The sequence below is a fragment of the Galleria mellonella genome, unplaced genomic scaffold, assembly GCF_026898425.1.
Source record: "Galleria mellonella isolate WM207_F2 unplaced genomic scaffold, CSIRO_AGI_GalMel_v1 utg200, whole genome shotgun sequence".
NCBI classification, from domain to species: domain Eukaryota; kingdom Metazoa; phylum Arthropoda; class Insecta; order Lepidoptera; family Pyralidae; genus Galleria; species Galleria mellonella.
In genome coordinates this window covers 685,457-703,619 of record NW_026442034.1, presented here as the reverse complement: position 1 = coordinate 703,619, position 18,163 = coordinate 685,457, and the positions used below count along the sequence as shown (strand labels likewise).

The following is an 18,163-nucleotide window of genomic DNA, read 5'->3' as shown; positions in this document are numbered from 1 at the left end:
TCACGCCATATCCCACCTTTCAAACCGAAACACAGCCATGCAAACACAACTGCTTCACGGTTGAAACACGAATGGGACAGAGGTACCCATGCAATCGACTTTTGTACAATCTCCCTCTGGTAATATATATATATATATATATATATATATATATATATATATATTTGAACAACTTCAAAAAGAAGAAGAATATAAGAATTGTTAATTGATTATTTAAGTATTTAAAATTTTGCATGTCAAATTTTGCAATCTATCTGTGTATTTACCATATTTCTTGCGAATAAATATTCATTCATTCATTAATTCAAGATTGCTTGCAATTAACATGAATGTGTTTTTATAATCCTTATTGCAATAGTTACTGATCCAGGTGGGTTTCATACAATTTTGTTATGATCGAAATATCTTTTGGTAGAGCGATATCTTCTATCTATCTATCTATATATTGTGGATACACGAATTAAATTTATAAATAGAAATAGGGCGTAGCGTAGCGACGCGCACTCGGAAATTGGAGTCCTTTTCCTGGTGGGGCCGTCGCTTTAGATCACAGCCAAATAACATTTTTGTAGTATTGTATTCATGCTGTGAATAAAGTGGCTATAGCTTCTCGGAATTGGCATTGCACCTGAGCGAACTAATGGAATTGGATTGAAAACCAAAATATTGGAGAATTTTGTAGCCACTGTCGAATAATTCTGAAATACCTTATAGTATCTACCATGCGAAAATATCTCTGTTTTTATTTATTTATTTATATTTTTGTACACATTGAAATATGTCTGCAGGGCGGTCATAATACCTGATGGCATTCTCTACCAGTCAACAGTTACGCTAAACAGAGAGAGCAAATGGTGGTGCATTGATTTAATAAAAACAAATTGTAAATTAAATAAATATTTTGAAAGATAAAAACAATTTATGATAAATATACATACAAACATATAGAACAATGCACTTACAAAAGTTTTATATACATAAATCACAATACAATACATGTATAAATAACTATACATAGTACATATTAATATTTTATAATAAATATAATAAATTTTGGTTAATTAAATAAAAAAAAAAATACAGTGACAAGGAACAATTCATATGAAGACAATAATCATGAATTTGCAATAAGAATGTATTCCGTGTTTAGACATAAAAACCAATGGTCATAAGCATCTCTAATGCCTCACTAAACAAGGTTTTTCGAAGAGCCTATTAACTAGCTAATAGACAACGTATAACGTAATTACGTTTTACTACTCAACGTTTACGACCTCTGAGTGGTTGGTGTAACTGAGGTGTAAAGTCCACGGAACAGCGAAACAGAGTCAAAACACAACATACGCGTAATAAACCTTATGCAATTGGATATATAGTGCATTTTTCTTCAACCTTAACTTTGTATTTCCTAATCACCAAACGCATTAATTCGATTGCGGTCACGTTCAGTTGTGTAAGATCCATCGCGCGCTAGGCATTACCATAGCAATTACGAATAATAGTGAAACAGCGATGAATGTCTACAGACATGTGCTGTACTTTTATTGCGAATTACGTCTCACTAATGGGTGTACTGTTATGAATATTAAATATGTCCTTAACTGTTGGTTCATTTAGAACTTTATTGTGAGATATTTACTAAATACATGTTAGAGATATGAGAATGATTAATTCCTGATATGCTGGTCTATCTTGCCATCTAGTCTACTTTTTTTAATACATACACAATTATACATAGAAAACACTACAAAATAAACGAATGATGTAAAAAGTGAACAAATAAAATATTTTTTTAAGAATTTTTCCATACATACATACCTGTCACGCCTGTCTCCCATTAGGGTAGGCAGAAACAATGAAACGCCAAATGCTTCGATTCAAACAGACCTCTTTCGCTTCTTCCACATTCGTCAATCTTTTCATACACGCTCGCCGGTTACGGGTACTTTTAACTTGGCCCTTCTTCAGCACGTCGCCTATTTGGTCGACATACGTCCGTCTAGGGCGGCCCCTACCGACATCTCCAAATCTCTTTCGTAATTCTTCTTTCATCCATCCTCTCCAAATGACCAAACCAACGCAACATTCCTTTTTCGATTTTTGTCACTACATCGTCTTTCAGTCCACACTTCTCTCTAATCACACTGTTTCTTTTTAAATATTTTATTATAATTTTATTTTTTTTAATAAGTTTTAGACTTAACTCGTAAAATAAATAACCTCTTGTAATTTTTTGGTGTAAATTTGAAATATAATATTGTTTTACTATTTGTAGTAGTTTATATTTTTGATACTCTTTGAATTATATTTTTATTTTTTAAATTATAATCATAATATTAAATAAAGATTGTTAATAGTGAAATCGAGATGTTTGAAATATGAAATTTAATTTAGATACAATGTAAATAATAAGATACTGTTTTTTTTTAAAGGTTAAACTGTTACACAAATCGAGTTTGATAGTCTTGAGGTTATAAATTTTAGATATTATCGTATATTTCACTCATAATTGGATTCAAATTTAATTTTAAATCTTCTATTTTCAAATAGATTTGTTCACAAGCACTTTTAAATCTTATTATATTCTTTTTTAAGATGACCCTGCATTCGGAAAGTTGCTATCTGTTAAGAAGAGTCCGCAAAAAACTATTCACGTTTCCGTTGTTGTAATTCGAAATCTTAGCATTATTTATTGTTTAAGGAAAATTGTAATGTGAAAAAGGTATTTATAGTTTTTCTTACGGAATCTTGATCTGTATTTGTAAATTTTGAAGGAAAGAACTCCTAGGTGAGGACTATTAAATTTTAATATTTGTTAAAAACATTTCAAAGCTATCCTTAGTAATATTATAAATGTAAAAGAGTTTTTTTTATACTACGAAGGTGGCAAACAAGCATACAGCCCGTCTGATGGTAAACAGTTACTGTAACGCCTGCAACACTTTTTCACCAGAGGGAGACTTTGTACAAAAGTCGATTGCTTGGGTACCTCTGTCCCATTCGTGTTTCAACCGTGAAGCAGTTGTGTTTGCATGGCTGTGTTTCGGTTTGAAGGATGGGATATGACGTGAATTTACTGGGTACAGAGGAATAACACCTGAGTCCTTAGGAATGGCAACGCATGGGGGGTATCATGGGCGAAACAGTATACTCTGTTATGTCCATGGTATTGCTCATGTCTATAGGCGACGGTTACCACTTACCATCAGGTGGGCCGTCAGCTTGTTTGCCATTCTAAGTTGTACAAAAAAAAAACAAAAACACATGTTTGTTTGTCTGTTACCCTCCTCAATGGCTTATCTTTTATTCGCGTATGGGGTCAGCTAAGCCGTTGCACATCGACCCATTGGGAACTTTTGTGCTTCCCCCTGCCTTTTACCATCATTTTATAGACACTATGTGTTAATTTTACGATATCCTTCGGTTTAAGATATCTGTAGTCCCCTGGCTCTGGATAAGCCGTTCCCAGTAGACTCATACGCATACTTGCCAACGAATAACAGTTGCGTATCAAGTGTTCAATGGATTCCGATTTCTCCCCACACAATTTCCGTACTGTATCCGAGTATAGAGCCATCTTGTATAGTATATGCCTTACTGGCATTTATTGCCTAGTATGAAACACTTCTTGTATATGTAATTTCTGTTTTTTATATTGTAGATAGATAGATACTCTTTATTGTTTCCTCCAAAAGATTACAATAGTAAACTTATTATAAATATAAATAATTACAAGAAATAATCACAATGAGAAAACAATGGGCGACCTTATCGCTAGGGCGATCTCTTGCAGGCAACCTTTGGATGGAGAGAAAGAAATGAGAAGAGGAGAGATGAAATTCCATTATTTTTAAAATATAAAGATATGATACATGTAAGTAATTTAAATATTGTAATTGTGTTTTCTGGTAATAAATGTTTTTTATTTTATTCTATTTATTTATTCATTACTACATATATGTATTTTTTTTATACAATTTAGAATGGCAAACAAGCTGACGACCCACCTGATGGAAATTGGTAACTGTAGCATAGACATAACAGAGTATAGACATGAGCAGTGCTATGGACATAACAGAGTATACTGTTTCGCCCATGATATCCCCATGCGTTGCCATTCCTGAGGACTCAGGTGTTATTCCTCTGTACCCTGTAAATTCACGCCATATCCCACTCTTCGAACCGAAACACAGCCATGCAAACACAACTGCTTCACGGTTGAAACACGAATGGGACAGAGGTACACAAGCGATCGACTTTTGTATTAAGTCTCCCTCTGGTTAACCTGTCCATGTACTAATTTTCGTTCAAATCTTTTACTAAGCAGATTTATAATAATATATATAAACTACTAAGTTTATGGTGAAAGGATAACATCCGTCCATCCATCTATTCACCGTTGCATGCTCATTTTAGTTCGCCTTTATTATACCTATTAATAAGATTTATTTTGGAACGTAAAACAAAGCTCAGGATATAAAGAAATACGTCGCAAACATTTTGCACGATTGCAGAGTACGTAGTGGAAAATAAGGGTTCATTAGGTAGGTTGGTTTGCTACTAGTAACACGAGGTGTAACGTCGCCCCAGGGACGCGTTCGGTCTGCCGACGCATTACACTTGCGCATTGCGCTCTATCCTTATATTGTACAAACTTGAGTTATTCACTATGATTAGAGATCATTTTTGTATGCAAATATTTGAGTATTTTTTTATGCAACGATCGATCGGAGGGTCCGCCTGATGGAAAGTGGTATCGGTCGCCTATAAACATGAACAGTGCCATGGTTACAACAGAGTATACTGTGTCGCTTATTGTATACTTCATGCGTTACTATTTCTGAGAATTGATATGTTATGAGGCATAGACAGCAATGTCCATCTTAAAACATCACCAATAGCCAAACTGCGGTTGCCAACTCGCCTGCCAAGTATGGCGACGCTTGGCAGGCGTTGGCAAATGCAGTTTGGCTTTTCGTGATGCTTTAAGAGAGACGCTGCTTCCCATTCCTATACTATTAAGTTCCCGTTTTGAAAGGATATATCAGGGAAATAATAAAGAATGGAAGTATAAAAGTATAGCCTTTAACAATAATAACACAAAAGAAACAAACCACGGGCGTCATAGTATATTCTGTGATGCCTTTAAGTGATTTCCAAAAAACAGCAATATTCATAATATTAATACTAGATTTAAAGACAAACTTGCTGTCCCCAAGTATCGTTTAGAAAAAGTTAACAGGTCTTTTATGGGAATAGGTATAAAAATTTACAATAAGATACCAAAGGATATGTTGGAATTACCCTTAAATAAATTCAAACCATCTGTTAAATCATATTTACTGAGCAAAGCCTATTACTCACTAAACGATTACTTGAATGAGGAGTGTGCATGGCAATAGTTGTTCATGCACTGAATTTTCATTTAATGTTAGACATAGACACCTATATAAATATACATTGTAAATATACTGGCTTTAAAAAAAAAAGTAATTCAATTGAGTTTCTTGCCAGTTCTTCTCAATTGGATCTATATACCGAACTGGACGGTAGGGAAAAAAATAAAATTACAATGTAAAAATTTGACGTTCATAAGCGGCTAAAATGTCCTACATGAATAAATGATTTTTGAATTTTGAATTTTGATTATATACACTTAATAGGTAAACCGTAAGTTTGTTTACTATTGTATGTTGCATAAAAAAATCCTTCTTAATTACTTGTAACTATGGCACACGCATGAAGCAAGTGAAAGAAAGGAGATTGTTAGTTTATATATTTTGTTTTTTTCTTTTATTTTGGGCTTTTTGATTTTCATTCTTTTATCTCTTTTACTGTGTATTATGTGTATGTTTTTTTTATTGTAATTTGTGTGCTGTAAGTAATGTAAATAAATTATCTATCAATCTATCTACTACCTTTCGAATCGATATGTCACACAAGTAAAATTCTTGGTTGAAAAATATATCTTTTTTTTTTTCTTTCAATAATACTGTACATTGGCATTTAATTTTGCGACGTCGTGACAATTTCGTAAGCCATATATCACTCCAAGTCTATGGCGATATCTCGCATGTCATGTTCCACGTCTTACGTTTTCAATGAAACACAAAGGTACGTTTTCAGAATTTTCATTTGCGGGAATCGTATTCCGTCTATATGAGAAGATGACGGAGAAAGAAATAATAGATTTTTTTTTATAGTAAAAAAAAATACTATAATTGCGTATATCTTTAATTGCGTATATATATATATATGTATATTTCAATCTGTATTTTACTTGAATTATTCAATTGTCATTATATATTTTTGTTTATGGTGCAATAAAGAGTTAAATAATATAATAATAATAATAATATAACCTATCTTTACATCAGTTAGTTTTAAACTTTGGATAAATCCAAAATTTATTTTTCATACTGGATAGTATGTATGATAATATATACTCGTATAATAGGGAGACTTTGTACAAAAATCGATTGCTTGGGTACCTCTGTCCCATTCGTGTTTCAACCGTGAAGCAGTTTTGTTTGCATGGCTGTGTTTCGGTTTGAAGGGTGGGATATGGCGTGAATTTACTGGGTACAGAGGAATAACACCTGAGTCTTCGGGGATGGTAACGCATGGGGGGTATCATGGGCGAAACAGTATACTCTGTTATGTGCATGGTACTGCCCATGTCTATAGGCGACGGTTTGTTTGCCATTCTAAGTTGTATAAAAGAAAATATTATTTATATATTATATATTAGAATAAAAATACTTTTTTTTTATACTACTGTGGTGGCAAACAAGCATATAGCCCGTTTGATGGTATACGGAATTACCGTAGCCTATGGACGCCTGGAACACCAGGGTTGTCAGCGCAGGTTTGCCGACCTTTTTTCGCCCTTGAAGAACCTCAATTTATTTAGAGCATGGTCCAACTGTCTAACGAAATTTTATTCAAATCCGCTCAGCAATATTAACCACGTAAACTTTCAAACATCTTGACAAACTAGTGAGTTTCCAACTGCGTTCCTTGAAGAAAGTTTTTCAGTTTGTTAGTTCTATGCTCATAAAGACTAGCCATAGAAATAAATATATAAAATAAATTAGGAGTTTATACGTTAATATAAGAGTATGATTAAGAAAACTATTTTCCAATTTTATTACTCGTATTGCTAGAATTTCTTGTGGTCATGTTAAATTGTTAATTTTTTTTTTATATGGAACGAACAAACCTAATTAACTATGTAGTAAATAAGGACTGAAAACTATAAATAAACTCAGAAATTTCCAGCAATGTTCTTAATAATATATACCTCAAAGATACTCTTGTACTTGATTCCAGAATTCAAATACAAAATTGTTTTGAAGAGAACTAGCGCAGTGAGAATTAGAAAAATATCTAAGTAACTTTATACTGTGGTGTTAATAAGGAATAGATGGGGGGGAAGGGATTGTTAGTAATGGAGATTGAGAATCCCATTGCTAGCAATATATCCAACTAGGTCGACCTCCTCGCGGTTCTCCCTGGAAACTGTCATGGTTAATTCCTGATGAATTCATCATGACGGGCTAACTGGCCTGTTTTCATTCTCATCTATCACACTTTACTGGTGCTCCACCAGCGTATCCCGTTAGCGCAGGCGGGGTTACCATACCATTTTCACCCATCAAAAAAAAAAAAAAGGTATAGATGAGAATACACCACTATCACACAGCTAAAAATATTACCAACATAAGACTCGACAATATATTTATTATCTTGCACTTCCTTACATTCTGATAATAAAGTTTTTATGAACGTTTTGGAGAGAATTTTTCATAAGAGACTTTGTAATTCTCTTTAATTCAAAACTTTTAAAAGGACATTTTCTAAAAAGATCACTATAAAATATACTTGTTGTACTTGAGTCTTGTTCTCAGCAATGTCATTAAAAAATTTCATCAAAGTTTAAACTAACATGTTTGAAAGAGTAATATTATTATCCTGCATAGTAACTTAAGTGTACCTATTTTGATGTCTTAAAATTTTAGAAAAATGTTAAAAATTTTGAAAAAGATTAATCTAGCTAGATGCAAATTTATCTTTGATAAACACATAAAATGGAAAGTCAACAAAATTAGTTCCAGTTACAAGTTACTCAATAGTTATTGTATCTCTATATTACTTTTCGTTGTTTTGATACATATATATTAAGATATATGTATATTAAGAGTAATGTTAATGTATTATATCTATATATACATATATATATATATATATATATATCAGTATGCTACTACAATTATGGTACATATTTTTCACTACATCTGCCCTTCATACGTTTTTTATTTTTACCTAATGGTTAACTGGTAGAGAATGCCATATGACATTAAGCTCGCTATTTGTACACAATGTTATGTCCAATAAAGAATAAATAAATAAATAAAATAAGCCTTGAGACTAATTGTAACGAAAAACTGAACCTTTTACCCGTATATATCACACGGAGAGTTTAAAATTAAATCAAGTATAGTTAACATAGACATAAGATCACTAGTTTGAGGCGAGAGAAAGAAAATTGTTAGTCGTAACAATCTATTTTCCATCTAGTTTTGTTTGACTTAGCCCCTAGAAAGGAACTACGCAAAGAGCAAACCATTATGTATGCTAACTTCATTTCACTTCTGCAATCTAGTCACGATCGAAGTTTTTATAATGTTTTCAGGTTGTACTTCTTATTACCATACTTTTTTTTATAAAAGCTAGAGGTTTCCTTGGCAACATATTAAATTCCTAAAGTGATATAAACTATTTTTTATATAAATATTCTAATTTTAAAAATACATATAAATTGAACTTAATGCTAATTAAAGTTACAGTGCCCGTGCAAATGTAAAATTATTTTGTATATAATAATTCGAACAGAGTAACTGTTGAGTTTCATGGGGGTTCTTCTCAGCAGATAACAACATCCCGAAGCCAGCGGTAGAATTATAAAAAATACGATTTAAAAAAGCTTGCAAACAAGTGTATTTGAATAAGGATTATTTCTATTTTATTTTATACTATTCTAAGTAGTAAATAAGAATAGTAGCATCTCAATTTACACATAAAATTGTAGTTTGTAATAATTGCAAATTGTTGTATACGGAGGTTTTCATTTTATACGCAGTTTGTCATATACGCAGTTTGTCACGATAGCAGCTTGTCGTATACGCAGTTTGTCACAATAGCAGCTTGTCATATACGCAGTTTGTCACAATAGCAGTCTGTCATATGACAGATGTCATATGCATATATATGCAGCTTGTTATAATAGCAGCTTGTCATATATGCAGTTTGTCATAATAGCAGCTTATCATATACGCAGTTTGTCACAATAGCAGCCTGGCATATACGCAGTTTGTCACAATAGCAGCTTGTCATATACGCAGTTTGTCACAATAGCAGCTTGTTGTAATATAAGTATGTAGTTTGTTATAAACACAGCTTGTCATTTACTTACCCTGTTTCTGATATATGCACGATAATTTTTGCATTGTTTTCAATAAACAGTAAATATTTATTAACAGTATTTAATTGTAATGAATAATTTAATGCATAAGTATATATTTTATGTAAATATAATATGAATACACTTACGTGATGGAAGCGGGCGGACTAGCATGCACCAAGCAAGGCAGCGCGACGTCTCCGCCGCGCCTCACGCTCGCCTCCCACTGGCCGTGTACGATGGAGCGAGGTGCCGACGCCACGCTCATAGCTGAAAGGAAGGAAAAGTTATAAAACTAAAACTATTAGAGGCAATAATAATTCTATATGACTAGCTACAATGGTCGGTAATTTATGTAAAAACTATTATAACTTCTTGCAATAGTTTCTGACTTCACATTGAACATGTTTGACCACCTTATTGAATTAAACATGTTACAGTACAGAAAAATATAAAGACAAAGTTTATTCTTATTTATCAACATTATAATCTCACTTAGTTCATATATATTCTTATATATACACACCCACATCTATTTATCTATTTATATATGTATGTGTACAAGGTGAACTTAATGCTAGAAGCATTCCTGTACTTTGTAAATATTTTTTCCTAATTAATATTTGTATAAATTTATTGTTCCATTTATTCTCAGTTTTAGTCTCTTCTTTAAATCTTTTTACTGTAACATTGATTGGTCGCCTTATATTTGTGTAGTCCACAGTGATGGGGTACTGGTGACTTGCAGTACAGCTCTTTTCAAAACCCACTGCAGGCACCAGTCTCTCACACAACTAGTTTTATATATTTAGTTGTACTTTAAGCTTATACTACCTCTACCTTTTACTACCTTTTGTGAAGAGAAAAATAAATCATTTATTCATTTATTCAACATTTAGATAACTTCATGATCATCATCTCAGCCATTATCTGCTCACTGTTGATCATTGGCTTTCCCACAGACTGCTATAAGGAACGGCCCTAGTGGAAGTTGAGTAATACTACCTAGAAATCTTATACAATTTAATCTAGAATTTTTTATATTTGACATTTTGCGAAATCATAGCTAACGACGATAAGATTTTTTTTTAAATAGATAACAGTGGAATAGTATACGCTTGCGAAGCACTGGTGAAGAATCATAGAAGAGTTGAGCCCATCATGACGAATTCATCAGAAATTAACCACAATAGTTTCCAAAGAGGACCGCATGGAGGTCGACCTGGTTGAGTGTATAATTTTCCCCCCACTGATTATTACAGTTAGCATGGTTGCCACCGAATGCATATCCATAGTAATATTCATATCTACAAGTGATCACTTTCCATAGGAGAATAGGGACTGTTAGTAATTGGCTGTAGAAGAGCCACACCTTTTAGACCCCATAGTACATTGCATTCTGTCAGGTATATCTTTACACGGTTCTCCCTACATACCATCGTGTCAGATTCTTGAATTCGTCACGATGAACTAATTGATTTACTTTCATCATCACCTATCATCTCTCTCTGGTGCTCCGCCAGCGTATACCAATAGCGCAGTCTGGGCCATTATTCTATTTTTTCCCGTAAAAGAAACATTTTTCATCTGTGGGTAGTAGTATTCATCACGATGGGCTAACTGCCATTTCATTCTCACCTATCATCCTTTACTGATGCACCGCCAGCATATACCATTAGCGCAGGGGGGATTACCATTCTATTATTATACATTAAAAAACCTTGTATAGGGGATTATTAGCAATGGAGACTGAGAATCCCATTGCTAGCAATATACCCAACCAGGTCGACCTCCTCGCGGTTCTCCCTGGAAACTATCATGGTTAATTCCTGATGAATTCATCGTGATGGGCTAACTGGCCTGTTTTCATTCTCATCTATCACCCTTTACTGGTACTCCGCCAGCGAATCCCGTTAGCGCAGGCGGGGTTACCATACCATTTACACCCATCAAAAAAAAACCTTGTATATACTTACGGGTGGCATCGATGCTGACTGGAACGCTCTGCCGCCGCTCGCCCGTCAGGGAGTCGAGGACAGAACACGAGTACTGCGCGCGCGCATCCTCCACACCCACCGAGCGCACTATCAGCTTCCATCCGTCGCCCACGAGCAGTGTGGAGCCCGCTGTGACAACAGAATGACATGAATATTACAGGCATGAGTAATATGGAGACCGTCCTGATATCTGATAATAAAAAAATAACATTGGATACCTGACTTTCAACATATTCGTTACTGGACTAGTATCTATATATTAAAATCAAAATACGTGTATAGATATTGCTTTCTATTATTCAACCCTAGTATCAGAGGGAGACTTTGTTAAAAAGTCGTTTGCTTGGGCATCTTTGTCCCAATCGTGTTTCTATAGTGAAGCAGTTGTGTTTGCGTTGCTGTGTTTCGGTTTGAAAGGTAGGATATGGCAGTGAATTTACAAGGTACAGAGGAATAAATAATACCTAAGTCCTCAGGAATGGCAAAGCATGGGGGTATCATGGACAAAATAGTATGCACTGTTATCTATGGTACTGTTCATGTCTATAGGCGACGGTTACCACTTTCCATCAGGTGGGCCGTCAGCTTGTTTTCCATTCTAAGTTGTATAAAAAAGCACACTAAAATCAATACTAATTCCTGTCCGAGAAACTCTTAAACCAAATCAAATCCTTTTTGCGCAGTTGCCAAGCTGCGCCCCCAAACAGTATACTCTGTTATGTCCATGGTACTGCTCATGTCTATATTTTTTTTATACAAAATGAATGATGGAAAGTGGTAGCCGTCGCCTATAGACATATGCGACGGTTACAACTTTCCATCAGGTGGGCCATCAGCTTGTTTGCCATTTCAAGTTATATAAAAAAAAAAGAAAAACTGATTGACGTCGAGGTGTAATAAAAAGATAAAGTTTACGACTTGTGAGATCAGTAGATAATCAAGCGACTTCAAACAAGTATGTACGAGTATACTCTGTCGTTGTAAAAGTGCTTGATCAAGATGTTTGAAGCTCATTTGAACCTGCTTGAGCAAATATCAACAGGTTTTAGAACTTTCGCTTAATTTATTTATATTTAATTTATCGATAGATTTTAATGATAATATTTTTTATTGTAGAAAAACAATGATGCAATTTATGACTATTTAGGGTATCAAACGCGTTTCCAAATGTAATGTGATTTAAATAAAATAATTATGTAAATACTAAATGTACTTCATTCAAGTTAAAATCTAAGTTACTCTTTCAAGAGACTTTAACTATTTAAGTATTCTTCAGTATTCTGTAATGAACGATTGTGTCTCACAAAAAATCTATTTTAATTGTGACAAAACTAGTTATTTTGGGCTAAATATTTAACTATTGATCCGATTTTCATAACATTTTTATAGGAAAATTCTGTAAATATGTCCTATCAGATAAAAAAGAGAATTTTTTAAATCAGTTTAGAACTTACCATCAGGTGAGCCGCACGCTCGTTTGCCCCCTGTGTTGTAAAAAAAAAAAAAAAAAAAAAAAAAAAAAAAAAAAAAAAACTGACAGAGCTACGAGGTAAACATAAAAAAAAACACAACCTAACTAAGAACCTTTTTTTTTAAGTCACTTAAAAAGACAGAAGCATAGACAGACAGATAGGTACTTTATATTTTTTTTTCTCCAAACAGTTATAGTACTTGTAGTAAATTTATTGTAAATAGAAATAATTACAAGAGATTATTACACTGAGATATAATATTATATTATCTGTGCATTGAGTAAACTTACTTACCATCAGGTGGGGCGTATGCTTGTTTGCCATCTCAGTAGTATAAAAAAAACAATAGCGAGTCTTATCATTAAAAGGGTCTTTTCCAGGTAACCTTTGAACGGAGAGGAGCAATTATAAACTGTTTGATCGGAGGCACGATGAAAATTGTGTGCATTTTTAGAAACATATGGAGACGTAATAGAAACATACAACACATTTAATACATACACAGATGGTCGGCTGCGGGCAGTACCGCGTCGTTCCTGTACCAGGCTGCGACGGATGCATGTTCTCGCATCGCCGCCGGCACGACGCAAGTGAGTAAGGCTGGCCCTCCGGCTTCGGCCTGTGTGGATGTCACGCGAACTTGCCACTCCTGCCACACCACTGTAAACAGACAAGAACCTTTAATGATTTAGAACAATTATCTACTTGGGTCTTACGAGAGATTTTGCTTCACTCTGCGTGTTCCACCGCTTGTACAACGGATTGTGCTCAGAGGAATTATTCAATATGATGCCTACGGCCACTTTCTATCATCGTACGGCTCGCCATCGACATGGAGTTCACCCTCATACCCTACAGCCTAAATGGTCGCTTACAACGCGGTTTCGGAGATGCTTTCTCCCACGAACACTCAGGTTATGGAATGAGCTCCCTGCCAAGGTTTTCCCAAGAGACTACAGCATGGGGTTCTTCAAAAGGGAGGTAAAGAGGTTTCTTCAGAGTCGGCAACGCGCGCGTAATACATCTGGTACTACTGGCGTTCATAGGCTACGGTAACCGATTACCATCAGGTGGGCCGTATGCATGTTTGCCACCTCAGTGGTATAAAAAAAATGTACTTGAGCACCTCTGTCCCATTCGTGTTTCTGCCGTGAAACAGCTGTGTTTTCATGGCAGTGTTTGGTGCGATATGTCAATGAAATTACAGGTTACAAAGGTACAATACCTTAGTCCTCGGGAATGGCAACGCACGAAGGGTATTATGGGCGACACAGTATAGTCTGTAATCCCCATGGAACTGTTCATGTCAATAGGTGACGGTTACCACTTTCCATCAGGTGGGCCATCAGCTTGTTTGCCATTTTAAGGTGCACAAAAAAAATAAAATCCTGGGTTTCGAACAATAATTTTATATCATGCCCATGATTACCTTCGTACTGTTCTCTATCTATATAGGAAACTGAGAAATCGCACTGAAGATGTACATACTGCGATTTCATAGTAGTTTTCTTCTACAAACGTTTAGTTTGTATATTGAGGTTCCTGGCAAGTTATCTCTTTGAGACTACAGCACAGTGTTTGACTTTAAAAACGGCTTACATAAGATTTTTAGAGGCAACAAAACTGTCGGGTTTTGCAAGCGTGCATTATGTATAAAACACCAGTCAAATTCGAGTTGGACCTGCAAGCTGAGGATTTTGTATGCTTACTAATACTTTAAATATAAAAGTATGTTTTTTTAATATCTTAGAGCACCTTAATAATTTAAATAAATTACCAGAGGGAGACTTTGTACAAAAGTCGATTGCTTGGGTACCTCTCGTGTTTCAACCGTGAAGCAGTTGTGTTCGCATGGCTGTGTTTCGGTTTGAAGGGTGGGATATGGCGTGAATTTACTGGGTACAGAGGAATAACACCTGAGTCCTCAGGAATGGCAACGCATGGGAGGTATCATGGGCGAAACAGTATACTCTGTTATGTACATGGTACTGATCATGTCAATAGGCGACGGTTACCACTTTCCATCAGGTGGGCCGTCAGCTGGTTTGCCATTCTAAGTTGTATAAAAGAAAAACTAATTACTATAACATTTGGTGCAATGTAATATATGGGATGGAAAAGAATATATATAGGCTTTTTTGCCCCAGTCAGTAATCATATCCCGGTTACGGTTCTTTTAATAAAAATAAATAAATAACATTTACTTCAATACTAACTTTCAAATTCGTTTTCAAACTCAATTCATCTCTATTCAAATAGACTTGTTTACAAGCACTTTTAAATCGTCAATTTTTATGAATGCTGGATTCGGAAAATTGTTATTTGTTGAAAAGAGCTCGCAACAAACTCAAAAGTTACTATTTCAAATCTCTATTAACATAATATGTGTGTGTTTTTTTTATACAACTTAGAATGGCAAACAAGCTGAAGGCCCACCTGATGGAAAGTGGTAACCGTCGCCTATAGACATGAGCAGTACCATGGACATAACAGAGTATACTGTTTCACCCATGATACCCCCCATTTTTAAGGACTCAGATGTTATTCCTCTGTACCCTGTAAATTCACGTCATATCCCACCCTTCAAACCGAAACACAGTCATGCAAACACAACTGCTTCACGGTAGAAATACGAATGGGACAGAGGTACCCAAGCAATCGACTTTTGTACAAAGTCTCCCTCTGGTGTGTTTATTTAAATGTATTATGTCTGAAATTACATGGTCATTAAAAGCCTGTGCATGATCGACTAACACTATGCACATTTGTCATTCAAGCAATCGTTTAGTGTGTAACAGGCTTTCTTCATTAAGTGGTTAAAAAAGCCAGATCCAAAATATCCTTCGGTATCATTTAATGTACATTCTCACAACATTTCCATAATTCAAATTTCAACTTTCTATTTCCCTAACAGTATCACAATAAAGATTTTACGATATACTACTTGATAATTTACTGTAATTTGTCAAATACGGTTTACAACTTGTATAAAATTATGACACCCGTAAGACACTAAATCACGGAATGTTCCGAAACGTGGATATTTATTTAGGTATTATTTGCTTAAGCCAAAGCAAGTAGAACATCCCCGAATTCTATGAGAGAATAATTCTTGATTTACTCGTAATATATTCAGTCGAATTGGCGTCATTTCTCGGCAGGACGTCCGTAAATTTGCATCCTCAGATGAAGATATAGAGGAGTGCTCACCCCTAATTGTACTTGTCAGAACAAGGAAATCGTTTTGATGCGGAAACGTTGAGTTTTTCTTATTTCACTCGCAGATAATAGGGAGGCGATGGCTCCCGTCGCTTTATGGAGGTTTGCTCTCATTGTAACAGTTTTTATTGTTGCGGTTTTTATAATTATGCTCTGTAATTTCCCTTTGGATAATTATTTCTATGGGTGCCGTTTTTTTTGCAAAACATTTTCTTTTCTTAATTGCTTATATTATGGCCATCATTCATACGATACCAGTATCTCGTCTTATAGGCTATATGCAGTAGTAGTAGATTGTATGTACCCAGTTTTTTTAATGGGTGAAAATAACATGGTTTTTTTTTTTACAACACAGGGGGCAAACGAACATGCGGCTCACCTGATGGTAAGTGACTACCGCCGCCCAAATGGTAACCCCGTCTGTGCTATCGGTATACACTGTCGGGGCACCAGTGAAAGGTAATAGGTGAGGATGAAAAGGCAGGGCACTTAACCTATCATGACGAATTCAACGGCAAATTAGTCTCGACAGTTTCCAGAGGGAGCCGCGTGGAGGTCGACTTGATAGGGTATATTGATAGCGCTTTAATGGCTTATTGGTTAAGCCGTTAAAGCGCTTTGAGGTAACAAACAAACAAACTCATTTTCATATTTGTAATATTCGTAAAGATAGTAAGGACTAGCTGCTCAGGAGTCTTGTATGTATTATTGATTGGGCTGTTTCTTTAAAATGGTATTAACTGATTTCTTCCTTTGTATGTATCTCTTCTTTTATACAACTTAGAATGGCAAACAAGCTGACGGCCTACCTGATGAAAAGTGGTAACCGTCGCCTATAGACATGAGCAGCACCATGGACATAACAGAGTATACTGTTTCGCCCATGATACCCCCCATGCATTGCCATCTGATTGTTTCTTGCATAACACTACTGCTGCCCGTGAGAATCCGCAATCGGAGGAACAGCAGGGGTGCTGCCTACTCTTTAAAAAGGAATATTTACTTTTCTTGAAGGTTTCGATTCGGAAATACTACTGCTGGTAATTGATTCCACAGCGTGTTCATTTCAGAGTTCTCAAAGTGAAAGCTGATTTTCTGATTTTTTTTTTATTTTATCTAAAATATTTATGTATTCAGCAATTAAGACTAAATTAAGATTGTTTATTAACACTGGTATTTTCGAAGAAATTATAATATGAGCACATAATGTGTTATAATTTAATAATGTAAACCAAACAGGGTACATAATTATTATCCCTAAGGTTCCAAGAATAATTATCATATGTAATATGATGGCTACAGCGGGCACCATAATCTATTTTTTGATATTCCTGATGTTGTTTATATCTATTTATATTCATTAAAAGCTACCACTTTCTATACCTCTGTCCCATTAGTGTTTCAACCGTGAAGCAGTTGTGTTTGCATGGCTGTGTTTCGGTTTGAAGGGTGGTTTTTGGCAGTGAATTTACAGGGTACAGAGGAATAACACCTGAGTCCTCAGGAATGGCAACGCATGGGGGGTACTTTTACCACTTTCCATCAGGTGGGCTGTCAGCTTGTTTGCCATTTTAAGTTGTATAAAAAAAAAAAGTTGTTCATATCTGTTTATAATCATTAAAAGCTACCACTTTCTATATTACCTCTCTTTCACGCCCTTCCTTTCCTTTGGGTGTCATAAGAGGCGACTAAGGGAGGGCGAGGGATGGGCAGCAGAGTCTCTTTAAAAACATCTCTAAAGCCTAACTGCGGTAGCTAATCTGCCTGCCAAGCGTGGAAACTACTGGCAAAACCCCTTAAGGTAAGGCTTATGTTCAGCAGTGGACAGTTAAAGGCTGATATGATGATGATGTTTTACCAGAGGGAGACTGTACAAAAGTCGATTGCTTGGGTACCTCTGTCCCATTCGTGTTTCAAACGTAAATCAGTTGTGTTTGCATGGCTGTGTTTTGGTTTGAAGGGTGGGATATGGTGGGTTATAACACCTAAGTCCTTAGAAATGGCAACGCATG

At 35.2% G+C, this 18,163-nt stretch overlaps 1 protein-coding gene across 2 annotated transcripts in view; it reads right to left on the bottom strand.

Moving 5' to 3' along the window:
* The window catches only part of LOC116413505 (cell adhesion molecule Dscam2), a 267,994-nt gene that overhangs the window by 117,158 nt on the left and 132,673 nt on the right, over window positions 1-18,163 (bottom strand). For both annotated transcript variants that reach the window (XM_052894224.1, XM_052894223.1), the window contains exons 5-7: window positions 13,434-13,592; window positions 11,440-11,589; window positions 9,613-9,733 (exon numbers count right to left, since the gene is read on the bottom strand). In XM_052894224.1, coding sequence (XP_052750184.1) covers window positions 9,613-9,733; window positions 11,440-11,589; window positions 13,434-13,592 — 430 coding nt within the window. The remainder of the gene's footprint in view (window positions 1-9,612; window positions 9,734-11,439; window positions 11,590-13,433; window positions 13,593-18,163) is intronic.